This window comes from Cuculus canorus, chromosome 1 (genome assembly GCF_017976375.1).
Source record: "Cuculus canorus isolate bCucCan1 chromosome 1, bCucCan1.pri, whole genome shotgun sequence".
In the NCBI taxonomy this organism is placed as follows: Eukaryota; Metazoa; Chordata; class Aves; order Cuculiformes; family Cuculidae; genus Cuculus; species Cuculus canorus.
The window spans coordinates 125,695,296-125,723,219 of NC_071401.1; the positions used below are offsets into that span (position 1 = coordinate 125,695,296).

The 27,924-nt window shown below is 50.9% G+C and overlaps 3 protein-coding genes across 4 annotated transcripts; 2 read left to right on the top strand and 1 right to left on the bottom strand.

The window, feature by feature from the left end:
* On the bottom strand, nt 1-6,672 carry CDCA3 (cell division cycle associated 3). Its single transcript, XM_054056701.1, has 5 exons — nt 6,365-6,672; nt 6,172-6,289; nt 3,800-4,021; nt 2,163-2,284; nt 1-1,767 (listed from the first exon to the last, which is right to left on the bottom strand). Exons 1-5 carry the CDS (start codon nt 6,467-6,469, stop codon nt 1,627-1,629), a joined length of 708 nt encoding a protein of 235 aa, XP_053912676.1. The 5' UTR covers nt 6,470-6,672; the 3' UTR covers nt 1-1,626.
* A 405-nt stretch (nt 6,673-7,077) lies between these two features.
* USP5 (ubiquitin specific peptidase 5) lies at nt 7,078-22,848 on the top strand. 2 transcript variants are annotated; one of them, XM_054056682.1, is made up of 20 exons: nt 7,078-7,235; nt 8,993-9,118; nt 9,421-9,487; nt 12,097-12,230; nt 12,550-12,695; nt 13,001-13,185; nt 13,826-13,920; nt 14,441-14,634; nt 14,787-14,858; nt 16,874-16,955; nt 17,160-17,285; nt 17,726-17,879; nt 18,292-18,466; nt 19,771-19,859; nt 20,059-20,250; nt 20,797-20,940; nt 21,099-21,244; nt 21,331-21,484; nt 22,135-22,219; nt 22,695-22,848. In XM_054056682.1, the coding sequence occupies exons 1-20, from the start codon at nt 7,128-7,130 to the stop codon at nt 22,786-22,788; spliced, it is 2,568 nt and encodes an 855-aa protein (XP_053912657.1). In that variant the 5' UTR covers nt 7,078-7,127; the 3' UTR covers nt 22,789-22,848. The 2 variants fall into 2 exon arrangements, with proteins under 2 accessions (XP_053912657.1, XP_053912658.1); XM_054056683.1 differs by having other exon boundaries at nt 20,059-20,181.
* A 1,404-nt stretch (nt 22,849-24,252) lies between these two features.
* On the top strand, nt 24,253-27,754 carry TPI1 (triosephosphate isomerase 1). The gene is made up of 7 exons (XM_009566693.2): nt 24,253-24,430; nt 25,763-25,886; nt 25,973-26,057; nt 26,197-26,329; nt 26,565-26,650; nt 26,850-26,937; nt 27,185-27,754. The coding sequence occupies exons 1-7, from the start codon at nt 24,319-24,321 to the stop codon at nt 27,301-27,303; spliced, it is 747 nt and encodes a 248-aa protein (XP_009564988.1). The 5' UTR covers nt 24,253-24,318; the 3' UTR covers nt 27,304-27,754.
* The last annotated feature ends 170 nt before the right edge of the window (nt 27,755-27,924 follow it).

The following is a 27,924-nucleotide window of genomic DNA, read 5'->3' on the forward strand; positions in this document are numbered from 1 at the left end:
AGGAGAGGGGAAGGGGAGCAGGGGGAGCGGGGGAAGCAGGAGGAGCTGGGGAGCAGGAACATGCACAGTGGCCCTTCTCTCCACCTCTAAACAGACCCAGCAGTTTCCAGCCTTGTGCAGGGTTGAAGACCTGCAAAACACTGTTCATTATGTCTCAGGACTTTGCAGTACAGTACAGACACCCTGCATTTACCGTGTTGACACCCATCCTTCAGAGGACCCGTTGTGCAACACCTCTGCCCCGATTTAACTCTACCCAGCTTCTCTGTGAAGCTGTCCTATATCCCTGCAGACAGCCTCAGAGATATACCAGGTTTGAGATTTCTATCATGCAACATCAAATCAAAAAGCTACTGTAAATTGCACTCATTTTCCATTGGGGAAGACTTAGTTCAAGTCTTATCTATGCATACATGGGGGAAAGGTAGCCCTCAGACCTGCCAGCATACCAAGGAATATTGTCTGCTTCTTGCTGTTCCTTCTCTTTTTGCCTCACTCCTATGTTGTGTGGTGACCCTGTTTAACCAGTAGCCATCAGCCCCTCCTTTCAAGTCCATTATAAATCATCATAGCCCAGGCTAATAAAGAAAGCTCATATAAGCACCGCAGGCTGTGTTCTTTCCAACATTGCAATGAGCTACTGCAAACTTAACTCTCCTCCTGTGAACACTGCCTACTGTCCCCAACTAAAGAACATCTCACCCAGAGGCTTTGCTCTGCCTCAAAGCCCCAGGGAAGCACATTCCCCACCTACATTTTAGTTGAGACGAGGCTGTTAGGCTCAAGGCTTACTGTCCAAGAGTTGGGATAGAGCTGAAAATGCATCCTTGCAGAACTTGGATATTTGAGACACTATATTCAGTCCCTATTCCACTTGTCGACTCACAGCCGCATGTTGGGGTCCCAAGGCATTGGTAGGGAGAGTTGAAGGGCAACAAGGTGTAGTGATATATCAACAGAAAGTCAAGATACAAATGCACAATACTATCCAATCCTATTTTGGATCTCACCTTCATGCCAGACCCTCACAACTAGCTAGTTCTGTGTTAGTTTTGGGTCAGAGAAGGCATGGCAGGACTATAGAAACTACACTTGGATACATCCAAGTATAGTACACACTTGGATACATCCTGCCCAGAGCCACCAGTCCCCAGCCCACACTGTAGCATATGGGTTTCAGGTCAGACCCTTCTCAGCACAGCTGTGTAGCAGCACATTAAAAGCAGGGGACAGAGCAGAGTTTTAGGGCTCAAAGAAGGCTGAACTATTTGTTCCCAAACCTATATCACCAAAGAAAACATTGCACTAGGCAAGGAGGGGACTTGTCCTGTCCTGTCAGGACATAGACATAGGCAAAGGCTTAATAAAATTTATTTGCTACAGATAAGAACTCTACAGTAAGACAATACAGCTGATATACAATAGAGAGAGCCAAAGTCTGTACTGTACATAAGACAAGCAAAGTTAGGAGAGAGGAAGAGAGAGTTTTTTCCCCTTTCCCCGACAGGGGTAGGCAAGAAGAGTGACCACAAGTCTGGAGTTTCAGTCTATTGCAGGATTTCTCACCCATAGCAGGCTCTCAAAACATTGAGGTAAATTACAGCAAGATCCTGGAAAAGGAGGCCTCTAGTTCTCCACAAAAGGACACTGTTGGTTCTCTTTGTTCAAGTCACTCCAAGCACAGCTCCCAGACTTGAGAGTCCTGCTCAGATCCACTGTCACTTCCTTCTTCTCCCCGAGGTTCTCTCCCAACACATGCCTCTTAACCTAGATAAATTAAAAAAGAAACCCAAACGTGGTATAAAATACAAGTGAATTGAGAGTTAGTACATTCTCAGTGAAACACACAGCCCATTTTCAGGCCATTCAGCTTTAGTTCTCTTGCGACAATGTCTAAAAGCAATGAACTTTCCACAGCCTAAAGAGAAAGGATGCACAGAAGTGGGCCATATCATGGAAAGGCCGAAGAAACATGGAATGAGACTTGGAAGTATCTAAGGCACAAGACTGACTCACAGAAAAATACTTAGGAAGTTACTGGGCCCTACAGGCCTAGGACACCACAGTTCCAAACTGGGGCCCCACAAAACACAGAAATAGAAGGATTTGGGGTATTTTTTAAGTTTCTTCTTCCTCCCACATTATGTATCACTAAGCTTTACCTGGCGAGAGACAGGAGTACTGGGAGAATTATCATCTTGTAGGATGCTGAGGGGAGAGCGGGCAGTTCCTCCAGCTGTTGCCATGATTTTGTTGTTGGTCTTGCGTCTTGCAGGCTTGCTCCCTAGTGACAGAAGAAAGCACATCCGTGTATCACAAGGCTAGAGCGTCCTGGATTTTAAATGCCTGCTGGCCTTTGTGATCTAGCTTCCTTGCCTGCACAGCAGAGACCCAAGGATTTGGAGAGGACCTCTGGAGGTCATCTGGTCCAACCCCCCTGCTCCAGCCTGGCCACCTAGAATAAATTGCTTAAAGCCACATCCATATGGCTCCAAGAATGGAAGCTCTGTAACCTGTATGGGCAACCTGCTCCAGTGCATGGTCACCCACAGAGTGAAAAAATTGTTTCCTGATGTTCAGATGGAGTCTCCATGTTCCAGCTTTTGTTCATTGCCTCTGGTCCACTTGCTGCGTGTCACTGAAAAGAGTCTGGCTCTCCATTCCTCACACCCTCTCTTCAGGTGTTTATACATATTAATAGGATCCTCCCTGAGCCTTCTCTTCTCCAGGCTGAGAAGTCCTGGTTCTCTCAGTCTGTCTTTATAGAGAAGATGGTCAGCATTGAATTTTCTAAAGTGCAGTCTATATTAAAAACTCTTACCACTAGTCAGTTGTAGCACTTAGATACGCTTCCTACCCTTGCTCCCCAGCCGTTCCCAAGGAGAAACTACAACACCTTGCTGAACAGGCCTCACGATTACAAACACGTCTCATTGGGGAAGAGTTGGTATTTACCTCAAAAAGGTACATTTAACTCTTGGTATTGACTGTAGATAGAAAACATAATTTTCAAACTCTTGATAGACATCAGAGTGGTTTGGGTTGGAAGGGACCTTAGAGGTCATCCAGTTCCAACTCCCCTGCCATGGGCAGGGACACTTCCCACTGGATCAGGTTCCTCAAAGCAGCATCCAACCTGGCCTTGAACACCTCCAGGGATGGGGCAGTCACAGCTTCTCTGGGCAACTGGTTCCAGTGCCTCACCACTTTCACAGGAAAACATTTCTTCCTAAGATCTCATCTAGATCTCCCCTCTTTCAGCTTATCTTTCAGCTTAAAACTGTTCCCCCTCATCCTATCCCCATACTCTGAGGCAGAGCCCCTCCCAGCTTTCCTGGAGCCTCTTTCAGTAGTGGAAGTTGCCATAAGGTCTCCTTGGAACCTTCTCTTCTCCAGGCTGAACAACTCCAACTCTCTCAGCCTGTCTTCATATGTGAGGTGCTCCAGCTCTCAGATCATCTTCATAGCCTCCTCTGGACTCATTCTATAGATCCGTGTCCTTCCTGTGCTGAGGACTCCAGAAATGAACATGGTACTCCAGGTGTGGTCTCAGCAGAGCAGAGTAGAGAGGGATAAAACAGCAGTTCTCAAAGGGGCTTTCCACCTGCCAACTGCAGAGCCCCAAGGCCAAGGTATCCAAGGCAGTGGGAGACATTGAAGCAGGGGGGAACAGACAAGGTCTCTGTAAGCCAGCAAGCCTGGAGAAGGCACATGCACCAGAGGGTGCTGACCTGCTCAGGCAATGCAGCACTCCAGTCACATGGCACCTTCTCGCATTTACCCCATACTGAGCTCTTACCTGAGGAGAAGCCCAACACAGCAACACGAGCCGGCCGAGTTGGGGCAGCGCTGGGAGAGGGTGGCTTCTCCACCTCTCCAGCTGGGGCAGCAGCCACCTCCGGGGTGCTCCGCCGGGCTGTCTCTTCTACAGTCGGCTCCTCAGGAGGACAGGTCACTCCCGCCAGTGGCGTCTCAGCACCAAAGGCCTCGCTGAGCTGCTTCACCAGGCAGTCCACACTGTCTGCCCGGTAGGGAGAATCATAGAATTGTTACAGTTGGAAAAAGACCCCTAAGATCATCAAGCGCTCTGTTTTGAGCTCAAGCAGAATCAGTTTTCTAACTTTTCAGCTAAGTCTCATCTAAGTAACTTCATTTTCTGAAAGCTAACTGCATGTTTTTCAGGCAATTTCTCTCTAGAATTGATAACACAAAACAGTGGTACACAGAAAGGCCATGTTTACACTTATTCCTATAGAAACTAAGGCCACCTTTGAGCAGATAGACTACCGCAAGTCAAAAACAAAAAAGGATCACATCTACAGGAAGGGGAGGACAGGACAGGTGATTCCAAACTGACCAACAGAGGGTTCCACCCCATGGATGTCATACTTGATATAAAACTGAGAGATCACAAGGGTCTCACCCTCTTCTTCGATGGCTGATGTCCAGAAAGGACCTCACCTGTCTGCTTGCCCCCAATTCTGGATCTGTGTGTTCCTGCATCCAGTTTCCTGCTTCCAGCCCCCTCCTTGCCACTCACCTTTCCTGTGCTTGCTCTGCAGCGTTTGTGGTGACATAAAGCCATCACAGAATCGTAGAAGAGTTTGGGTTGGAAGAGATCTGAAAGATCATCCAGTTCCAACACCCCTGCCATGGGCAGGGACATATCCCACTGGATCAGGCTGCCCAAGGCCCCATCCAACCTGGCACTTGAACACCTCCAGGGATGGGGCAGCCACAACCTCCCTGGGCAACCTGTGCCAGTGCCTCACCACTGTCATAGTGAAGAGATTCCTCCTTAGGCCTAGTCTAAATCTGCCCCTCTCCAGTTCATATCCATTGAGGGGTGGGGGTACTATTTCAATATTTCTATAAATTTGGGGTTTTTTCTTAATAATAATAATAATAAAAATAATAATAATGAGGGGTGGGGTGGCAGTGTAATTTCATATATTTGTATATATTTTGTTATTTTCTTAATAATCATAATAACGAAGAAAACACTATTAATATTTCGTTAAAGTTGCTTTAGGTTTATCTTCCAAACCACAAGTCCCTTCCTTTTGTTTCCCTCTCCCTGGAGGTTGGGGAGAAGGAAACTGTGAGCCCAACTGCTTGGGTTTAGCTGCCGAAATTGGCTGGGCTGGGACTAAACCATGAACATCCAGTCCAAGCATCACTCCAACCTTACTTTGTCCGCTAAACCATGTCCCAAAGTGCCACGTTTGCATGCTTTTTTAACCCATCCAGAGAGAGGGGCTCCACCTGGGGAAACCTCTGCCAGTGCTCCCCCATTCTTCCAGTACTGAGGGTTTTTTTCCCCAGCATCCCACCTAAGCCTCCGACAAGGGCAGACGGGATGAGCTGCAGGGCAGTGTGGGAGCAACATCAAGTATATGAAAGATTAATTGGGACTAAGATAAAGCATGAAGCTGGTACGAAGCATGTCAGAATAAACATTATTAAAAAGACCAGGTGTTCTGAGCTCAACACAGAAGATGATGAATCTCTACTGCGTGAGAAGGCCAGGCTGGAAAAAAAACCACCTGGGAATAAGTGAATTGGAGATATGGCTGAGAACAGTCATGAGAGTGTTCCCAAGAACATCCTAGGGAGAGACTGTTCACAAAGGCTTACAGTGATAGGACGAGGGGCAGTGGGTATAAACTGGAGATAGGAAGATTTAGACTAGACATAAGGAGGAATTTCTTCACCATGAGAGTGAATGGGGTGCCCAGGGCAGTTGTGGCTGCCCCATACCTGTAAGTGTTCAAGGCCAGGTTGGATGGGGCCTTGGGCAGCCTGATCCGGTGGGAGGTGTCCTTGCTCATGGCAGGGGGGTTGGAACTGGATGACCTTTAAGTTCCTTTCCAAGCCGAACCATTCTAGGATTCTGTGATTCTGTAATTCTATGATTCTATAGACCAAGTCCCAACACATCTATGGGAATCATGATTCTATGATGCTGTTTGCCTGAAGGTCGGGAAGCTGAGGAACTGTATAAAGATCTGCTTGAATGAGAGAAGCCGGTGGAAGAAGAAGCAATAATACTTTCTTAATTTGGTTTCCGTATTCCTGCTGATTAAAAGAATCTAGAGCAAATCGCGAGGTCTGCGCCTCATCCATCGCCGCAGGACAGGGCAGGGCAGGGCATCCCCCAGCGTCACTCACCGCAGGACTCGCTCCTCATGGGCGTTCGGGAGATGCCGGGCGTGGGCGATCGCGGGTCGCGCTCCGGGGCGGCAGCGGCGGGGCCGGGCGCGGGGCTGCCCGCCGGGGAGCTCAGCACCTGCGGGGACCGCGGCCGTCAGGCGGCACGGGGGGCACCGGGGCAGGGGCGGAGCGGGGGGGGAGGAGCGCCTACCTCGATGGGGGTGCGGAGGATGCCGGCGCTGGGCGAGCGCGGGTCGCTCACGTGCGCCAGGAGCTTGTTGCAAGGAGTGGCGGGCGCGCTGCCGGAGACACCCATGGGGCTGCTGCTCCACCGCTGCTGCTCCTGCTGCACCGGCTACAGCTGCGGCAGCTGTTGCACCGCCTCCGCTGCTGTTGCTGCGCCGCCGCCGCTGCACCGGCTATAGCTGTGACTGCTGTGGCTGCTGTACCGGTGGTGGTGGTTGCTGCACGTCTGCCCCGCTGCTGATGCTGTCACGCTGCTCCACCGGCCGCAGCGGTCGCGATTCAAACCCCGCGCGCGCCGGGCGGCGCCGCCCCATTGGCCCCTGAGCCGAGCAGGGGCTCCGCCCCACCCCCGGGCCCGCCCATTGGCTCCCCCGTGCCGACGCGTTGTCAATCATCGGGAAGTCCCGCCCCCTCTGCTCCGCTGTAGGCTGCGATTGGTCGAAGCGGCCGGACGGCACCGCCCCATTGGCCCACGAGCCGAGTAGCAGCCCCGCCCCACCTCCGGGCCCGCCCATTGGCTCCTCAGTGCAGATGCGCCAACAATCATATGGGGCACCGCCCCCTCTGCGCCGCCGTGGGCTGCGATTGGTCAAAGAGGCCGGGTTGTGCCGCGGGCCCCGCCCATAGCGTCGCAACCGGCTCGCGCGATTGGCCAGAGCCTGCCCGAGGGTGCCGCGCTGCGATTGGCCGGGGCGGGGCGGTGGGCGGGGCCGCAGTGAGCCGCTGTCATGGCGGAGCTGAGCGAGGCGCTGCTCTCCGTTTTGCCGTCCATCCGGGTGCCCAAAGCCGGCGACCGGGTCCACAAAGACGAGTGCGCCTTTTCTTTTGACACGCCGGTAAGCGCTTCCCGCCGCCGCCAAACCCGGTTGGCCCGGGATGCTCTCCCCCAACCCCAGCTCCGGCCCGCTCCGGGCCCGCCCGCCCGCTTGGGGCTCCCCGCGCGGAGGGTGATGGGAGTTGTAGTTCAGCGGCGCGTGGAGATAGGGGTGTGCAGGAGGCGCGGGACTACATCCCCCAGCATGCCCCGCGGCGCGCCCCTCCCGCCCGCGGCGCGCCGGGCGCTGTAGTCCCCGCGTGGGCGTGGGCAGCGCGATCGCACCGCTCGGCGCCCGCCTGGCCGCAGCACGGGGGTCCCCTGGGGATCCCTCAGCTGCCCAGCGGGGCACGTAGGGACCTGGCGAGGCGGAGGACAGGGCCAGGGATCCCTCTCTGGGCTGCCCCGGTGGCCGCACCGCGTGGCGTGGCGAGGGGCGAGGCCGTGCTGTGTCATTAAGATGGCAGTGGTCCCTTCCCCGGCGTCCCTGCTCCGCCCTCCCTGCCCCCACCTGGCCCAGTGCAGTGCGAGGGGGACCCCGTTGGTGGCTTCCACCCCAGCCCACCAGAAAAAATGGGCTGCGCCTGGAAAATCTGGGTCCTTCAGGGAAGCAGCACGCAGCAGCCTGGCCCTTTTTCCCTCTCCGAGCCGCACGGAGATGCTTGTCCCCGAGCTCCTCGTGCTGTCCCATCTGCCTGGTGCTGGGAATCAGGCTGAGAGCTGCTGAATTGTTTCCCTCTGTTTCCAGCTTCTGCATTTGGACAGGCTGAGAGAGTTGGGCTTGTTCAGTATGGAGAAGAGAAGGCTCCGAGGAGGCATCATAGCAACTTTCCAGTACCTGAAGGGGCTGCAGGAAAGCTGGGGAGGGGCTGTTTACAAAGGCTTGTAGTGATAGGATGAGGGGCGATGGGTATAAACTGGAGAGGGGCAAATTTAAACTAGACATAAGGAGGAATTTCTTCACAATGAGAGTGGTGAGGCACTGGCACAGTTTGCCCGGGGAAGTCATGTCTGTCCCATCTCTGGAGGTGTTTTAAGGCCAGATTGGATGGGGCCTTGGGCAGCCTGATCTGACCAAGACATGTACCTGTCCATGTCAGGGAGGTTGGAACTGGATGATCTTTAAGTTCCTTTCCAAGCCTAACGGTTCTATGATTCTGTGATTTGGATCCCTCACCTCTTCGATTTAAAAAGGTTTTCTTTGGTGAATGAGTGTGGTGTTTTCCAGGTGCTTCTGGGTTGGGGAGTGCTCATTCTCTTATCTTTTTTGGAGCCACTCACAAACTTTTGAGTGCAGCAGTGAAAATAAACAGGGATCTGTTAACCTCCCTCACACTGTAGTTTGGCAGCGCTCCTTATGGCAGTGGGAATTACACTTTCAGACAGGGTTCTATAGTTTTGTTGGTTAGGTTGTACCATGCTCTGAGCTTGTAAACTAAGAGTGTGTGCTAAGAGCCTTTTGCAAGATAAGCTTCTGAGGAAGCTCAGGCTTTCTGATTCAGTAGCATCCTGCCATAAATGAACAAGTAAACAGGTTTCTGGATACATCATCTTGACAGGAGTAGTACCTGTTCTTCTGGGATGGCTGCACTGGGGCTTGCTGTCTTATTTCCTTACTGAGTGGCTGGTTTGTAGGAATGAGCTGTCGCCATTACTTAATGAATGATGAATGTTCCTAGAGGTAATCTGGGCCTGCTCTGGCAGCTGGAGTGGCATTCTGGCAGCTGGAGTGGCATTCTTTACCACCTCCCTTCAGTTTTTATCTCTCTTTCTTTCCAGGAGTCAGATGGCGGCTTATATATCTGCATGAACACGTTCCTGGGCTTTGGGAAGCAGTATGTGGAAAAGCACTATCAGAAGACAGGCCAGCGGGTCTACCTGCACCTCAAAAGAACGCGTAAACCGGTAAAAATAAAAATACGTGCAATCAAACTTGTTCTAAAATTGGGAGCTGGACTATGTCTATTCAATCAGATACAGAGCTTTCTCTCCTTGAACATAATTGATGTTTTTCTTGGTGAATTGAAGTACAACAGCTCTTTAGCTCTACTTACGTTGGATTGTTGTATGGAATGCCCATGCTAGTTCTCCCTGGCCTCTTTCCGGTTTTGCAGTACCTTAATTTCACTTACTTACTTACAAGGTGAGCTTGCTGCAGCTGACCTGTCCCCCTAACTCTATTTCCCTATTGCTTCTCAACAAAACAGAAGGAAGAAGACTCCAACTCCAGTGCTGGGGACCCCCCAAGGAAGAAACCAACTCGCTTGGCTATTGGTAAGAGAGCATTTGCGTGTAATATCGTTCTTGTTGGTTTTGACTAGTCCTTGGGAGCTTCACGACATGTTGCTTTTGCTGTTCCTCTTCTGGGCTAGTTGAAGCTGCTCTCCCTGACCAAATTCAAACTTTATGTTTTCCAGTGTATCTTAGGTGGGCAGTTTCTGCAAATCAGTTGTCGAGGTGGTAGGTTTGTGCTGTTTTCAGAGTTGCATCATGTTTTCTGTAGATAAATATGTTTTACGTCCTCTCTTAACTCTCTGTGTCTGACTGAGCTTTTTGTGGGTATAACCAGCGTGGGGCGGTTGCTTAATGTGGATGTGTATGTAGTATATAGACATGTGGGGCTCGAGTAAGTCTGAGAAAAGTAAGTTTGGAGTTTCTGAGAGGAAAACTACTTCTTAATCTTCTCAGATATCAAACTGGTGTCACTTATATGGATGGGGAGGAAATTACTGGTAAATGCTGTATTGACGTTTTGGGCTAGATAGTTCTTTGGACTACAAGGCTGATACTTGAGGAAATACATGTGAACGTTAAAACATGAAAAAATGAGCCCTTTTTTGGAACACCAGCCCTGTTCTTCCATTACTCCCTTGCATCAACTGCAAAGGCTGTCATGGCAATCAGTGGTTTGGAGCAGTCTCAACTAGGAATTTCTGAACCATTGCAGAGACCTGTAAAGCAGAGGGTAAGAACATTTTTTTAACCGTAACAGGTTCTTAGCTTGCTGGAAGCTGTCTACTAGAGGGAAATCCAGAACCTGGACTATGCAGGTCTTGCTTTTTGCTCACTTTTCCCCTGCCTGTGCCATTGTGGGGCAGACACCCAGCGACTCCACTGCTACCAGGACACAAAGACCAACATCGAGACTTTTAGCTGCTCCATCATTTTATGAAGAAGTAAATGGAGTCCCATAGGTCACTCCTAGCCAAATGGAGACTAAAATCTACATTTTTTCAGGCAGCTGTGCTTTTATCTATATAATTATGTTGGTTTTGGAGAGATGAGACCCAGTTTGCACTATGACTTATTTCTACGTCCTCAGTTGTACAAAGGTCTTGAGACAAGTGTAGTCTGTGGGTCAGCAAACAGCTGCCTGTGATAACGGCTTAGCCGTGAGTGGAGTGGGAGAGAATAAAAGCAAGTATTAGCCCTCTGAAGCGGTGATCTTAAATCCAGGAGAGGTATTCTTGTCCTCTTTTTTTAGCTAAACAGCGGTGATTTAGCTAATCCTGATATGGGAGATTTTTTAAAATACTAGAAAGATGTAGGAACAAAATGTCATTGGCTGCAGAATGTAGCTCTTGCTCTCTCTACCCCTCAGCTTCTCTCTCCAAGGTAAAAAGCACCTCTAGGGCTCACCTCCCGTGCCCATGTATTGGTGGAACGATTAGATACAACTGTGGAGACAAGAGGCAGTGTACCTCACAGCAAGCTGTTAGCTGTAGGTGGGGAAAAAGGGCCAGGAGCCTCAGAAGGTTCACTTAAGCACCCAAGGGGTCCTCACCAGACTGTTTCGGTTTGTTTAGAGTTCAGTAACTGTGTAGTACCCTGAGGGACTATGTATTGCTTTACTCTATGAAGTGATGACAAGAGCTCTCTCTGGCATGTGCTGAAGAGGCATAGAAGAGGATTATCTGGGTGTGTTGTTGCATGGTGCTGGTGACTCTTTTCAGGTATTTCCATATGCCGCATCTGCATTCATACATGGCAGGTTTTGCATAATCTAAAAATCTTAGGTGCCTAAAGACAGAGTGGCTGGAGGTTTCATGGGAACCAGAAATTTTTGTCAATAATGTTTTAAACAGATGCAGTAGTGGTTCTCAGAACTGTTAAGATTTGTAGTGAGCAATGTGTCTTCTGCCTGCTTCCTTCTGGGATGTAAAGTGCAAACACTTGGAGAACAGGAAACGCCAAGTTTTTTCCTGAGTGCTTACATAAGTCAGAAACTGTTCCCTCCATTGCAAATGTTACTTTTTGGTGACCATCCATCATGTCAAGACCATGACTTGACAGCTGGCAAAGAACCTGTTATGTACGGAAGTGCTGTTTTTGTTGCAGCCTCTGGAAAGCATGAGCAGCTACTAGTACTGTGCCTTCCCTGAGACTTTCTGTATTTCTGGATTTTCTGGTTCCAGAGGAACTCCTGGTTCTTGCTTAAATTCAAGGCTCTGGACTGTCCTTCCTGGAAGAAGCAGAGGCAGGCTCCTTAAGTGCTAGTAGACTAGACCTTTGCATATGCTAATACAATCTCTGCATGCTCATCTCTGTTCATCGTCGGTGAAGGACAAACTGCATTGCTTTGTCATGGGGCCTGTTCTAGCCACTTTTTTTTCTGGTTGTAGACAGGGTCTGGAGATTCCTTCTAAGTATCTGTAAAGAGAGCTGGGGAAAGCAAACCTGTTGCCGCTAAGCTTATGTTTGCTTCTGTGAAGTCCACACCTCCATCAGAAACTTTGAAGTCCAGAAGCAGAGGAAAGGCTGTGGATCATTGATTCTAGAGCTTTGCCTTAGTCATGGTGCCTTATTTTGTGTAAGCTATGGGCAAAGAGGCCTCAGAAGCTGTTTAGTTTTACCTGTTACCACAATGCTTTTTCTCCCTCTAGGTGTAGAAGGTGGATTTGACATCACAGAGGAAAAGTTTGAATATGACGAAGATGTAAAAATAGTCATTTTGCCAGAGCATTTGGATATTCCTCGTGATGGGCTGGAGGGACTACCAGACATGGTCAGAGACAGGGTATGTTTGGGTGGAGGATTGTGTTTTCTATTGGTAAGGGGGAAACACACCATTAGAAGGAAGGAGCTGCTGTCCTTTTAAAGGGATCCTGCAGAGGTGCTATGAGGTCTCAGCTTGGAGTAAGCAGGATTGTCCTGCACTTATACACTGCTTTATATCATGGAGTCCTGGCTTCTGACTGAGGCCCCTCAATGCTGTCCTAACACAACTGACTTGCCGATCGACTTGACAAATGACTCAGCCTAAATATGGAGTATTGTGGCACTGGAAGCTTCCCTCCTTGTGCCCTTCACTTTTTTTCCTGCTGTCCTAATTCCAGATTGCCAGTGCAGTCGAGGCCATCCTGACAGCAGATTCAGCCTCGCGGAAGCAGGAGGTGCAGGCTTGGGATGGGGAGGTTCGGCGTGTATCCAAACACGCTTTTTCCCTGCACCAACTTCAGAACGATGTCCGCATCCCACCGTGGTGAGCATAGTACTGAAATTGACTTTTTCACTCTGTATCCCAGACCCACCCCCATCACCTTCTTCTTCTCCTGTCCTGCGCTGCAGCAGCAGATGAGACTTCTTTTGTGAGTCTCTGATCATGTCTTCTCATAGTAAATTCAGGGGAAATGGCAGTCTAAGATATTTCAGGATGCTCTGTGTTCTGAAGTAAAAGAGGAATGAGATTGCTTATACTGTGGTCAGTGGGTAGAAAGGGTGAGAGCTTGGGAGGTAGAACCCAAAGGTTTTCACCCTAATCTCCTTTTCTCTGTTCCTTGTTGGTAGTGGCTGGAAGTGCAGCAAGTGTGACATGAGGGAGAACCTGTGGCTGAACATGACCGATGGAGCCATCCTCTGTGGTCGGCGCTATTTTGATGGCAGTGGTGGCAACAATCATGCGGTCGAGCATTACCGGGAAACTGGCTACCCACTGGCTGTGAAACTGGGAACAATTACTCCTGATGGGGCTGGTGAGAAGGGGGACCCATCTGTAACCCTGACGGTTTTAGATGCCGGGCACCGCTCAGGCTGACTGGGGTCTCTGACAAGGCAAGTCAGAGAGTGTTTCCAGGAATCAGTCTGGTGTTGCCCATCTTATGACCTGGAACATGCAGTATCATCCTGTTATGGACTTTCCCACTTTCCCCTCTCTTGTAATTTGAGAGGTTTAGAATAGTTCTCCAAGTTGCCATCTTATTTTCTGCGGTGGGAAGTTTATCAAAGAATTTTGTGTCCAAAGCCTGAGCAGAGAGTGTGGAATCATAGAATTATTAGGTTGGAAAAGACCTTAGAGATCATCACCTCCAACCGTACCTGCCCACTCCTAAATCATGTCCCCAGTAATGTGACTGTGCCGCAGTTACTGCACAGTAACCCACATTCCTCACTTCAGGCATACGTGTACCTCTGTTCCTTGATCAATGACAAAGTTGTTTGTCTTGTCACATGTTTTGAAGGAATCTCAATATTCTGTCATGCTGCCCTCCTGAGAAAGGGCTGCTCAGTTTCTCAAAACTACCGGTTCTGAGCCCTCTGTTCTCTTCATCTAGCAGTGAATTTTAGCACTCAGGCCGTTATAAGCCTCTCCTTTTCCTCTATGTTTCTGCATAGATGTCTACTCCTACGACGAGGATGACATGGTGTTGGACCCCAACCTGGCAGAACACCTTGCTCACTTTGGAATCGACATGCTCAAGATGCAGAAGGTGAGGAGCAGGGTTGTCCGTAGGCCCAGAGTGGAAGAGTAGCAACTTTGGAGTTTTTTTAGCTGGTTGCTAGTTTTCTGTGGCTGTGTAGAACTCTTCCTGGTCAAGAAAACCTGATTTTTGTTAGGCAGACTGTTGCCTCATTTGCTCCTATTAATTTGTTGCCTTTTTTTCCCCTTTGTTCCCTGTTGCTCAGCCTTATTTCCTTGGGGTTTTGTGTCAGTACTGTGGGTTGGGAGATTCCCAGGCTCTGAGCTTTGCTCACTAGATTCAGTATTAGTGTGTGATTTCCATTGCCCTTTACAAGGGGTGGTTTGGATTTCTCCCATGTTTCTTATCATTCCTCTTTCTGTCCCAGGTGTTCAGATATTTGAAAACAATTCTTGTATCTTCCTCCTCTTCTAATGTAATAAAACAGAATGTGTTAGGCTCTATGTTTCTTTACAGCATCACCCTTTTCACACCTCTGATGTTCCCTTGAGTCTTCTTTGAGGGTTTTTCCTGTTCTTTGCCTTCTCAGACAGACAAGACAATGACAGAACTGGAAATAGACATGAACCAGCGCATTGGGGAGTGGGAGCTCATCCAGGAGTCTGGCGTGCAGCTCAAGCCCCTCTATGGGCCTGGGTACACTGGTATCCGTAACCTGGGCAACAGCTGCTACCTCAATTCTGTGATGCAGGTGCTGTTCAGTATCCCAGACTTCCAGAGAAAGTAAGTGAGCTTAATCGCTCCTTTTCATTGGCCTGGGATCAGTACAGAGGTCTCCTGGAGCTGGGAGTTTCTGTTGCAGTAATCACACTCAGAACTGTGTCTTTGCTAGGTGAACTTGTATGTCCTTTAGATTGCTCTGTTTTGCTTCACAGGTATGTGGACAAGCTGGAGAAGATATTCCAAAGTGCACCCGCGGACCCCACACAGGACTTCAGCACACAAGTGTACGTAGAGTTTTGGTGAGAGCAGGAAGGCTGAGGCTGCCTGGGCGTATCCCCTCTGTGCTGCCATGGCGTACTTTGCTGCAGGTTTCTCCCTTGTGCCTCACATCTCTGTTTTCGTGTCCATCACCAGAGGCACTGATCCTCAGTGATCGATAAGGATCTAAGCCAAGAAAGTTCAGCTAAATGCCCTTGGTGGAGAAGACGGAGTGCACCTCAGTGTTCATGAGAGCCTCTTAAATGTCTTATCTGGGGGACGCAGTACCATCTGTCGCCACGGGGGGATTTCTGGAAGGCGCATGTTGTCTGTGTAAAGGCAAAAAGGTGTTTGCTCTCTGCAATGGAGGGAGGTGGCTAAGAGCAAAGAAATACACAGATTTAGGCACTTTTGTTCTCAGCGAATAATTTATTATAGAATAGAATCATAGAATAGTTTGGGTTGGAAGGAACCTTAAAGATCATCCAGTTCCAACCTGCCTGCCGTGGGCAGAGACACCTCCCACTGGATCAGGCTGCCCAAGGCCCCATCCAACCTAACCTGGAACACCTCCAGGGATGGGGCAGCCACAGCTTCCCTGGGCAACCTGTGCCAGTGCCTCACCACCCTCATTCTGAAGAATTTCCTCCCTATGTCTCGTCTAAATCTGCCCCTCTCCAGTTTATACCCATCGCCCCTCGTCCTATCACTACAAGCCTTTGTGAACAGTCCCTTCCCAGCTCTCCTGTAGCCCCTTCAGGTACTGGAAGGTCGCAATAAGGTCTCCACAGAGCCTTCTCTTCTCAAGGCTGAACAACACCAACTCTCTTAGCCTGTCCTCTTATAGGAGGTGATCATCCTTGTAGCCTTCTTCTGAACCCATTCCAACAGTTCCATATCATTCTTATGTTGAGGATTCCAGAACTGGACACAATACTCCAGATAAGGTCTGGAGCAGAGTAAAAGGACAGAACCACCTCATTCAACGTGCTGGCCACACTTCTTTTGATGCGGCCCAGGACACGTTTGGCCTTCTGGGTTGCGAGTGTGCGTTGCCAGCTAATGTCAAGCTTCTCATCAACCAGCACCCCCAAGTTCTTCTTTGCAGGGCTGCGCTCAATCACATCGTCCCCCATCCTGTATTGAAACTGCAGATTATATATGCTTAAAGAGGCTTTCTGCACGAGGTATTGTGCGAGCAATAGCAAGACAATAAACAGAAGAAGGAAGATGAGATTTGGAGAGGGTGTTATGTTTGAAACAGATGAATTCTCTGCTTTGGAAGTTGGATGTGGAGTCATGGAAGGTGGCGTTTGTGAAAAGGAGTTTAGCAGCAAGGGAGTATTCAAATTGGATCAGCCTAGGGTGAGGTGTTCACTGAGGAGAGGATTAAGTTGAGACAGACAGAAAGATTTGCTTGGACAAAGGGAGGAATTTGTAGGGTTTGGTTCCAAACAAAAAGCGAGAGTGATAGAGGGAGACTGCAGTGAAGTGGAATAGTAGGAGAGTTGAGCATAGGGAGGAAATTGCTGAACATTACTCTGGTTTATCAAGTGCCTCATGCAGTCATTCTTGATCTTTCCCCTCGGAAAATGTGATCAGTCTGCTCACAGCAATGCTATTTCTGCCTCAGACTATTTCACTCTGTCCTGTTGTCTCCTGCACAGTCAGTTAGATAAGCTGCGACTTTACCCATGTCAGGCTGCAGTTTAGTTTGGCTCTCAGGTGGCAGCTGTGTGGCTCAGCATCAGCTGCTCTTCTGCAGCGCAAGGAAGCTGTTCCTTCATGTTCTCTCCACCGTACGGGCAGTGGTTGTGATTGGTGCCCAGAGATCCAAGTAACTTTCAAGTCAATGCTGTCGTAGGGGACAAGAGACCAGACCCAGATAAGATGGTCTTGGCTGGTGCAGCAGGGAGCACTGACCTCTGAGACACTGGCAGTCCATGGCAGTGTTAAAGCTGGATAGGTTGATGTGGCTTCTGGAGTATATGGGATTGCAGAACCCTTTTTGACACTAACGGTGACTTCTTTGTCATTCCAGAGCCAAACTGGGCCACGGACTGCTTTCTGGGGAGTATTCAAAGCCAGCTTCTGCAGATGGGGAACAGCAGCCTGATCAGAAGGTGAGACTTGGACGATTTGCGTGTTGTGTGAGGCATTATGTATGTTACGTGGGGATGGAGAGAGAATCTTTTCTGAAGACAAGTCCTGGGGGTCCTTCCAGAGCCCCCTCACTGAATAAAAATGTGGCTTAAGGGTTGAGTGCTACATGCCAGGACACGTGCTTGGTGAATTATGACCGCTTTCCTCTTTCACCATGTTTGCAGGGTATGCAAAATGGCATTGCTCCGCGTATGTTTAAATCCCTCATTGGAAAGGGACACCCAGAATTTTCCACTAACCGACAGCAGGATGCCCAGGAATTCTTTCTGCACTTCATCAACATGGTGGAGGTAATTATTGACTTACCGAAAAGCCTGTCAAATCCTGGAAGACCCCAGCTTTGTTTTCTTCCCACAGCAGGGGGTGAGGAGTGGAGGTGAGAAACTGGCAATCCGAGCAGAGAGAAAGGGGGGAGCACAGGGAAGTGGGACAGCCAGCATCTGTGGGAGCAGAGGAGGAGAGACTTCTGGCCATGTTTTCAGGACTGGTTCCTTGGAGAAATCTCTGTTGTGAATGGCACAGCTGGAAATGCAAATTGTCTTCTTTAGGAGCAGGAACGGCATGGGTTCCTGGGGTACAGAAGATGATTCTAGTTCCTCTTTGCTGCCTTTTCCAGTGGACTGGGTACAGAAGTAAATACTCTCTAGCCACGTCCTATGTGGAACTGCTGCAACTGCAGGTGTTTATTTCTGCTGTTGTTACATCTACCTTCTAATCTCTCCTTCTTCAGAGGAACTGCCGCAGCTCAGAGAACCCAAATGAGGTCTTCCGTTTCCTGGTGGAAGAGAAGCTGAAGTGCCTGGCCACAGAAAAGGTGAAATATACCCAGCGTGTGGACTATATCATGCAGCTGCCCGTGCCCATGGATGCTGCACTCAACAAAGGTCAGTAGTGTGCCAAGGCCAGAGTGGTAGCAAAAGTTATGTTTGGATATTATGCTTTTATTACAGAGCTCCTTAAATGAGAAAGGGACTTCCTCAAGGAAAGTTTTTGCCACTTTTGAAGCCAGATTGATCCTTTACCTGCTTTTGTGGGATCAGGCTGGTTTCTTCAGAGGCAATGTGACACAGTGATGGCCCTCTAGAGCCTTTCCCTGCAACACCACAAGTTGGGCCGTGATTCAACAGCCAAAACGAACTGCAGTAGCAGAACGATGCTCTGCAAGACATTGTCTATTTTGTGCTCTATTCTCGATGGCGTGTATCTATAGGCCTTTTCTGGCTCTGGGTGTATCTTACACCAGCTGCCTTATAGGTACCTAGAGATAGTCCTTGATTCCTCTGCTTTATTCGCTAGATGAACTACTGGAATATGAGGAGAAGAAGCGGCAGGCAGAGGAGGAGAAGCAGCCGCTACCTGAGCTGGTGCGAGCCAAGGTGCCTTTCAGCTCCTGCCTAGAGGCCTATGGAGCTCCAGAGCAGGTGGATGATTTCTGGAGCACAGCCTTGCAGGCCAAGTCTGTGGCTCTCAAGTGAGTGTGTGCGAGTTACCAGCTAGGCTGTAACAAACTGACAATAGCTGTGTCTTTGGGGACTTCTTTTACTTGTTTAGGGAAACAGTGTTACCAAAGCTTTGTAGCCCTCCACACCTTGGACCCTTAGAACATTGAAGCAGAAGGGGAACCAGTGCTGGAGCAACTGCCCCCAAGGGATTTACAGGAGGCAGAACAGCAGTGAAATCTTTACCATCAGATTTCAGTTGCTCTGGGGCTATGAAAATACAGCGATGTTCCAGAAAACTAAAGCTTTGCTCTAAAATTGGTACTAACAGTATGGCAACACTGGTCTTGCTTGGCCTCTAAAATTTATTCAGAGGTAGCTTTTAAGCCATTAAGGTTTGAGCGAAACAGTGAGTGTAACTGACACATGAGTTGCTTTATGGAATGCGAACTTAAATGCTGATAGCAAGGGTTTAGGAAAGCTTTCATTTGTCTCGCTGCCAAAGACATCACCTGAGAAGATGACAAACTTAGGCTGCTTCCTGCTGTGATGCTAATGGTGGTTGTTCTGCAATGAAAGAGTAGTCTTCAAAGAATTGGAAATGTTTTTCTAATGATTATTCTATTATTAAGCAATAGCTGCTATAAACAGTCATTAATGCAAACACATCAAAAAGTAACATTTTGTTTGTTTTTGAGTAGTGGGTTATGTTCAAACACTTTGTAAGAATTAGCACTGAACATATGCTATTGTGTAAATTAGTTTTACGGCATGTTACAATTATCCTCCGATAATAAATATCTGTCTGTCTTTATCACTGCTCCTCCCTTCACAAACATTCCTCTCTGTCTCATAGATTCGAGACACCTTCTCTCTCAAATTGTCTGACAAAATAATGTTCAATCAAATTCGGTTAGCTTAAAATTCACTGCTTCTGCTTTGCATCCTGAAAGCCTGTCAGTTCCGGCAGCTGTATCGGTCAGTCTATTAAAAGATGTTATTTCCTCTACACCCCTTAAGGGTTAGACTGTTAATTAAATACCAAAATCTGAGAAGGCTTGTAAAATACAGGATTGGAAGGTAGAGAGCAAGTAGTATTTTTCCTTATCCTCCAATATTTTGTAAAAACCACATCCCATCTCATTTGGTCAGCGCATCTGCTTTAGAAATGGCTCTGTGTTTTGAGGAGCTTTAAGCTCGGCACTGGAGAGCTGCACAGATACGTGTATCCCACCCTTAGGACATGCCTCCACCCTACTCTCTGATTTCTCAAATCAACTAGATGCCTTCGGTCATTAGGGATAAAGTACTTACAAGTGTTATTTGTCTCTTTCAGAACAACACGGTTCGCCTCTTTCCCAGATTATCTGGTGATCCAGATCAAGAAATTCACTTTTGGTCTGGACTGGGTGCCCAAAAAGCTTGGTAAGAAGGATGAGGAGTACAGAGCATATGGTATTGGGTGTCACATACGGGTACTGTGGGCGTTACTGCAAAGTAACGACCCCAAAAGGTGCTGCAGAGGGTAGCATATTGCATCTTCAGGGGCTTAGCCTTCTAGATCTCCCAACCGAGTCCCTTGTTTCTGCCTCTGTGTGAGGCTGAGCAAGACTATACCTTGCAGATGTCTCCATTGAAATGCCAGAGGAGCTGGATATTTCTGCACTGCAAGGGACAGGGCTGCAAGATGGAGAAGAAGAAATGCCAGACATCGCACCTCCGCTGGTGACACCAGACGAGCCCAAAGGTAGCCTGGGGTTCTATGGCAACGAAGACGACGACTCCTTCTGCTCCCCTCACTTCTCCTCTCCGACATGTTAGTGATTCTCCTCCTCTTTTCCTGATGCCTGACTCATTACCTTGCTCTCCTTGTCTTGTCTCCCATTCTAGCGGTTTCCACTTGCTCAGACTTTCCTTGTCCCTCTGTCAGCAAATGTCAGCTGCCTCCCTTGCATGCCTGTTATGCAAGGGGGTTATGCAAAGGAGTTTGCTGATTCCTGTGCTGTGGAAGATGGGGAGGTGGCATGTCTAGTGCACTTAGAGGGGGCAGAGCTGGGGTTTATACGAGATCTACCTGGTCAAGGTATTTTATTTTCACAAACCATAGTGGGAAGGTGGGATTTGGAGGGTAGGGAAGAGCCAGTGCTTGTGAGTTCATGAGTTGAATCCTTCTGTCCCCTGGAGTGACTGTGTGTGACACCACGCTTCTGAAGAAGAGAAGTGGCAAAGGAGGAGAAGAGCAGAGAGGCAGAACTTGTGCGAAATGAAGACAGAAGATGGTGGCTTGGGGGCCTATGTGACAGAAAATGCAGCAGGCAGGGCTGGGTGGGAGTGGGTGGCTCTAATCTCTGTTTTCCCGCAGCGCCCATGTTGGATGAGTCAGTGATTATCCAGCTAGTGGAGATGGGCTTTCCCATGGACGCCTGCCGCAAAGCCGTGTATTACACAGGGAACAGTGGGGTTGAGGCTGCCATGAACTGGGTCATGTCACATATGGATGATCCAGGTAGGAGACCACATGGCTGTGGTGAAGCTTATTGCAGCTGGGTCATTGTACTCCCTGTCCCTCTACTGCAATGGAAAACTGACATAGCTGGAACCTCAGACAGATCTCTCCAAGAGGGTTGCAAACTGCTCTGAGCTGTGTTCTGTTTTCTGCTGCAGACTTTGCTAATCCATTAGTTCTCCCTGGATCCAGTGGACCAGGGTCAACTATCGCCTGCCCAGACCCCCCTTCAGAAGACAGTGTGGCCACCATTGTCTCCATGGGCTTCTCCCGGGACCAAGCTATGAAGGCGCTTAGAGCCACGGTGAGAGGCATGGGTGACATCAGAGTGAAAGGAGGCTCTTAGGAACAGACATTCCCAAGTTCACAGTTGTCTCTTCTTCCTTCTAGAACAACAGTCTGGAGCGTGCTGTGGATTGGATCTTTAGTCACATTGATGACCTTGATGCAGAAGCTGCTATGGATATCTCAGAGGGGCGCTCAGCAGCGGAGTCCATCTCTGAATCTGTCCCTGTGGGTCCTAAAGTGCGCGATGGGCCTGGAAGTGAGTTCCGAGCAGTAGGAAAGTAGATTTGGGGGTGCAAACCCAATGTAGCTTTATCCTCCCTAATCTATCCATTACCACAGCTTTCAGCAACAGCAGCAGACACCACAGAGCTGGACTCGTTGAGGTGGAAGCAGGGAGGAAAAGGAGAAGGATGGCGGTGTAGAGTCTTGACTCTTTAGGCTGGGGATTTTCTGGGAGCCAATAAGAGAGACAGAGCAAGTGCCACCAAGTGAAAGGCAGGAAGGGCTGTGATGCTTTCTCCCAGTCATCCCAGGACGCTTTCCTGCTCTTCAGGCTCCCATTTTAAAAACGGGTTCGGGTCTTCATGCAGAATTGGTGCTAATGCTGCTGGACTGCTGCTCAGGGGAAAGGAATCCTTGCTATAACCTACCCAGTACCCATGAGCCAAAGAAACAGTTGGCAGGGAAGAAGGCTTAAATGGAGGTTACCATCTCCTATTTACTCGCACATTTGGCCTGAAACCCACTCACAAGTCACCCTTGACAGGAACCCGATTCTAAATCATTACCCAGCAGAAGCTTCTTCTGGGATCCTTTCCTAGAGAGGGCCTTGCACAGGGTATTTCAAAGTAAGTTGTCTTTTCTCTCTCTCTGATCACCTCTGTTCCCTCTGTTCCTCCTCTCAAGAATATCAGCTGTTTGCCTTCATCAGCCACATGGGCACTTCGACTATGTGTGGACACTACGTCTGTCACATCAAGAAGGATGGCAGGTAAGAGGGATCTTCATGTAAGGGGACTCTGCAGTACAGCTTTAAACCACTTCCTTTCCACTTCTTCAGAGGCCTTGGGGGCGTGACAGCAACTTCCAGTACTGAAAGGGCCTACGGGAAAGCTGGGAGGGGCTTTTTATCGGAGAGTGCAGGGATAGGATGAGGGGGAAGGGTTTTAAGCTGACAGGGGGGAGATTGAGATAACATCTTGGGAAGAAATGTGTTTTTTTGAGGGTGGTGAGACACTGGAACTGATTGCTCAGAGAAGTTGTGGCTGCCCCATCCCTGGAGGTGTTCAAGGGCAGGTTAGATGAGACTTTGAGCAACCTCATCCAGCGGGAGGTTTGGAACTGGATGGGCTTTAACGTCCCTTACAAGCCAAACTCTTCTATGATTCTGCGGGGGCAGGCGGGGGAATTGTGCTATGTCTTTGCCACAGCACAGCCTCCCTGTGCTCCCCTTCTGCCTGTTGCAGGTGGGTGATCTACAACGACCAGAAAGTCTGTGCTTCTGAGAAGCCCCCCAAGGACCTGGGCTACATCTACTTCTACCAGCGGATTCCCAGCTAGAGCCTCCTCTTGCCCTGTGCGGTGGGGGGACAGCGGGCGGAAGGCACAGGGGGGAAGGGGGTGGGGGCAGCGAGGAAGAGAGCAAAGCCCTTCTCTCTCCTCTTTCCCCACTCGTCCCTTCACGGCCTCTTTATGGAGACACACGTGGAGACCAGGAGCCCCCTCACTGCTGGAGCAGGGGCTGGAGCCCCTGTGGACATGAGCGAAGGGGGGCGGGGGGGTGGGAATATCTATTTCTGTAGGAGATGTCCTCACTGCCCCCACCCTGGTGACACAGCCCTCGTGCTTTGCTGTCTGGTGGGACGAAATCCCTTCCTCGCTGTTGGGAAGCAGCGGCGGAGGGACATGTGTGTATGTGTGGCTTGTGTATGGGGGGCTCCTTCTGCCCCGGGGCGGGCAACGAGTAGCGCCCCCGTCTTGTGTGCCCTTTACATGCCAAAATACACGAGGGACAGGGAATAAAAGTGGGAATGCCCCCCGGCTCCTGTCTGCCCTCTGTATCGCCGGGGCCTGAGGGAGATGAAAACCGGCTGGGCGGGAGCGCTGGGATGTGGGGGGAGGGGGGCAGAGGAGGGGGCGGGGTCAGGTGACGAGGGGCGGTGGCGGGGCCAGGGGGCGTGTGGCCCAGCTGAGGGGGCGTGGTTAGGGTACGCGAGGGGGCGGGGCAGAGGGCTTTGTGTGTCAATGGAGGGGACGTGGGCACAGGTCTGTTGCGTCGGAGGGGCGGGGCGAGTGGGTTCCGTGGTATATCGGATGGGCGCGCTCACGTAAGCTGAGGGAGGCGGGGTCAAATGACGGTGGGCTATTGGAGGGGCGGGACCAGAGGGCTGTGTGGACCAATTGAGGTGGCGGGGCCCAGGTGGGTGTGGTCAGATGTCCAGTTGTGGTATAGGAAGGGGCTGGGCCAGAGGGCTCTGGGATCGTGGAGAGGGCGTGGTCAGAGGCGTGTATGTGTCAGTGAAGGGAACGTGGTCAGGGCGGGGCCAGAGGACTGTGGGATAGCGGAGGGGCGTGGTCGGAGGCCTGTGTGGGTCAGTGGAGGGGGCGTGGTCAGGACTGGGATCCCTGAGGGAGCGTGGGCAGAGAAGTGGGCGGGTCCAAGTGATGCTATAAGGTTACAGAGCAGCCGGGGTCAGACGCTGTGGGGCTTGCGGAGGGGGCGTGGCCAGTTGATGGGGTGAGCGGGAGGGGGCGTGGTTTGAAAGGGCAGTGCCAGGCAATGCCGTGACAGGGCAGAGGGCGCGTGGCCAAGAGAGTGCGCGTAGAGTGCGCGGTCACGGTGAGCGAGGGGCGTGGCCAGATGGTTCGGGGTGGAGGAGGGGCGAGGACAATGATTGAACGGGGGCGTGGTCTGGTAAGGGGCGTGTCCATATGTCGGATCGCGAAGGGGGCGTGGTCACCGAGCCGAGTGGGCGTGACCATTGTGGTGGGCGTGGCCTTGGGCGCCGCCGGGCTATAAAACCGCTCCCCGGCTCCCCCCACGCGCCGCCGCTGTCGACCTTCGCGTCTCCTCTCGTTCTAGTTCCCGCCATGGCGCCCAGGAAGTTCTTCGTGGGGGGCAACTGGAAGATGAACGGCGACAAGAAGAGCCTGGGCGAGCTCATCCAGACGCTGAACGGTGCCAAGCTGTCGGGTGACACCGGTGAGGGCGCGGCTGCACGTAGCGCACGTCCCGGCGCGGGCAGTGGGGCGGCAAATGCCAGAGGGCGCCGCGGGACTAAATATAACCCGCCGGCAGCGCTAAATATACGCGCGAAACCGGACCCGGGGCCGTGGGCTCGTGCACACGTGCGGCGCCTCCCGGAGTGGAGATGGGGAGTCCCGCGCTGCAGCCCCCCCGGCCTCTTCCCTCCACCGCCCTCGTGCCCCCACCCCCCCCACCCCACCCCCTGGTTGCTCCCCCTGTTCCTCTTCCTCCCCTCCCCCCCAATCCCCAGTTGCCCCCTTGCTCTCTTCTTCCCTCCCAACACCTGGTTGTCCCCCTCACTGTCTCTCTCTCTCTCTCTCCACCCCCCCCCAAACGCTCGGTTGCCGCGCCCCCCAGCCCCTCGTTGCCCTCCCCATCCCCCCCAACCCTTGGTTGCTCCTCCTGGTCTTCCTCCTCCCCCCAATCTCCTGGTTGCCGTTCCTACATCCTCTCTTCCCTTCCGAACCCCTGGTTCCCTCTCCTCTCACCCCACCCCGCCGGTTGCCCCCCCCCCCCCCCCCCCCCCCCGTCTCCTTCCCCCAAGCCCTGTTTGTCTCCCCTCACGATTTCCTTTCCCTGCCTCCCGCACCTCCCTGTCCTCCTCCCCCCCAACTCCTGATTTCCCCCTTTCCTTCTCCCCTCTCCCCCACACCCCTTGGTCGCCTCTCCTCCTCCAATCCCCACGGTTGCTCCCCTTCACCCTCTTTCCCCCCCCCAACCCCCAGTTGCCCTCTCTAGACCTTTTGCCCAATCCCCTGGTTGTGCCCCCCCCTTTCTCTGCTGTAACCTCTGGTTGCCCCTCCCCACACACACACTCTTGCTCTTACACCAACCTCTGGTTGCCCCCCTCCCCAACCCCCTTTTGCCCCCTCACACCCTTTACCTTCCGGTTCCCCTCCCTCACCCTCTCCCTCCTCTGGTTGCCCTCTGGCCTTGGTACCCATTTCCACCAGAGGCCCAGCCCGGTGCTTCACCCTCCCCTGGTTCCTTGGCTGGGCCCTTCCCAAGAGACCAGTGTGAACTAGCTGAGGGGGCCTGGCTGTCAGCCTGATGTTGCCTCTCTGCTCCTTAGAAAGGTCTTCCTCCCTGCTGTAGAGTCATCGGATAGCAGGGACATTCCTGCCACGAGGGTCCCCCAAATGTCAGTGAGGGCTTGTGAGCTGAGCCTTCCCAGGAGCCTGAGAGGGCAGAGGGATGACCTTTGGGGCTGGAATCTGGGGTCGGTGGCTGGGTACAGTTTCTTGTCCTTTGCCTGCCCCAACGTTAACCCTCTTCTCTGGCTTTCAGAGGTAGTTTGTGGCGCTCCCTCCATCTACCTTGACTTTGCCCGCCAGAAACTTGATACAAAGATTGGTGTTGCAGCACAGAACTGTTACAAGGTACCAAAGGGTGCTTTCACAGGGGAGATCAGGTGAGCCCAAAGGGAAGAGTAAAGCCCAGGTGCCTCTGGGACACGAATTTTCTCCAGAGGTGCAAGATATCTCCTTTTTTCCCCAGCCCAGCAATGATCAAAGATATTGGAGCCACCTGGGTGATCCTGGGCCACTCGGAGCGAAGGCATGTTTTTGGAGAGTCTGATGAGGTGAGTGACCTGGGGATGGAGAGATGGTCTAGCTCAGACATGCCTGTGAAGGCTGGAGGGGTGAGCAGTTACAATATGAGTGCAGAAGTAGGTCTGACTATCAGTTGCCTTAAGTTTGGGTTTTTTTTCCAATTCCCAGTTGATTGGGCAGAAGGTGGCTCATGCTCTGGCTGAGGGCCTTGGAGTCATTGCCTGCATTGGAGAGAAGCTGGATGAGAGAGAAGCTGGCATAACTGAGAAGGTGGTTTTTGAACAGACTAAGGCCATTGCCGGTAAGGGAAGAAACGGGCATTTTTTTTCTGCTTTGCATGTTCAGGAAGAAATGGCCGTAATGGAAGACTATAGTGGCCTTCCTGGAAGGCTTGCAGATATATTGCTGCAAATGTTCACACACAATATTAACATGGTCATGTTAATAGAAGGCTTCCATGTTCCAGAAAGCTTTCTAGCTCCACCTTTCCTAGCACGGGACACTGTGCTTACTTGTATTTTCTCCCTCCTCCCCAGACAACGTGAAGGACTGGAGTAAAGTCGTTCTGGCCTATGAGCCAGTTTGGGCTATTGGAACTGGTAAAACTGCGACTCCCCAACAGGTAGGAGCAAGGGAAAGGTAGCTGACTAAATAGCAAGCTTGACACTTCCATCTCAATGTCTTGAATGCTTTTCTCTAAAGACTTAAAGGCTTTCTAAAGATACTTGCAAAGAATCTTTCTTGAGGGTGTTCTCTCTTTGGAAGAGAACTGTATGCAGAATGGCTCAGTCCTCAGTGGGACGACTCCTGTTCCGTTGCAGGCTCAGGAGGTTCATGAGAAGCTGAGGGGATGGCTGAAAAGCCACGTGTCTGATGCTGTTGCTCAATCCACTAGGATCATCTATGGAGGTAAATGAGTCTGAATCCCCTTTCCAGTGCAGGAAGCACCTAGTTTCTCTGCTTGGTGCAGCAGCTATACAATATGCTCTGCTGATGAGGAAACTTGGGGTTCTCGGAGCATGAAGAACCACCACCTACTAGCTTGTTTCAGTAAACGGGGGACAGTTTTACTGTGTGTGGAGTAAGATGGGGCTGTGGCTAGTCTTGCCTTTGTGCCCTGGCCTCATCTGACCTTAACATACCGCTCCCTCCTCAGGTTCAGTCACTGGCAGCAACTGTAAGGAGCTGGCTTCTCAGCATGATGTGGATGGCTTCCTCGTTGGTGGAGCTTCTCTCAAGCCAGAGTTTGTGGATATTATCAATGCCAAACACTGAAGCAGCCTGTGAGGAGCAGTCCCTTGTGGTTCAGAGCAAGAAATGGAAGCAAGAAGGGACCTTTCTTTGCACGCATCTCTGTACAGAGGCCTCCTCCAAGGCCTTCCCCCTCCACGGTTATTGTCCTAGCTGTGCTGCTACCCCCCACCACTGCACCGGAGTCCTGTTAGTGGGAGCCTGTCTCAGCAGAGTCTTGACAGCCTCCTTCCCAAGGTGGCAAAATCCTTGGCTGGCTGCCTGCTGACCTGTAAGAGCCCACAGTGGACCTGGCCAGTGCCTCCCCCTTTCCCTGCTTGGAGAGGGGGCAGCTAGTGCTGGGGGAAGGAAAAATGAATTGGTATCTTGCATCCTTCAGCTCCATCAGCAAGGAGCCTGTCAGCTTAGACCCTTGTAAGATGTCTGACCTCACCTGTGTCCCATACTGAACAATAAATGAAAAACAAAATGCAAAGGTGTGTCCTGGATTCTATTCAGACAAAGCTGGTGCTGAGCAAGGCACAGAATTTACTACTTGAGGAGGCAGCTGGGTGCACAGAGGGAAGTGTGAGTTTTGTGAGCTTTCTTTGAGGGCCAACAGTTGCCTTAGTAGGCATCACAGAGGTTCAATGCCTCTTCTCTTAT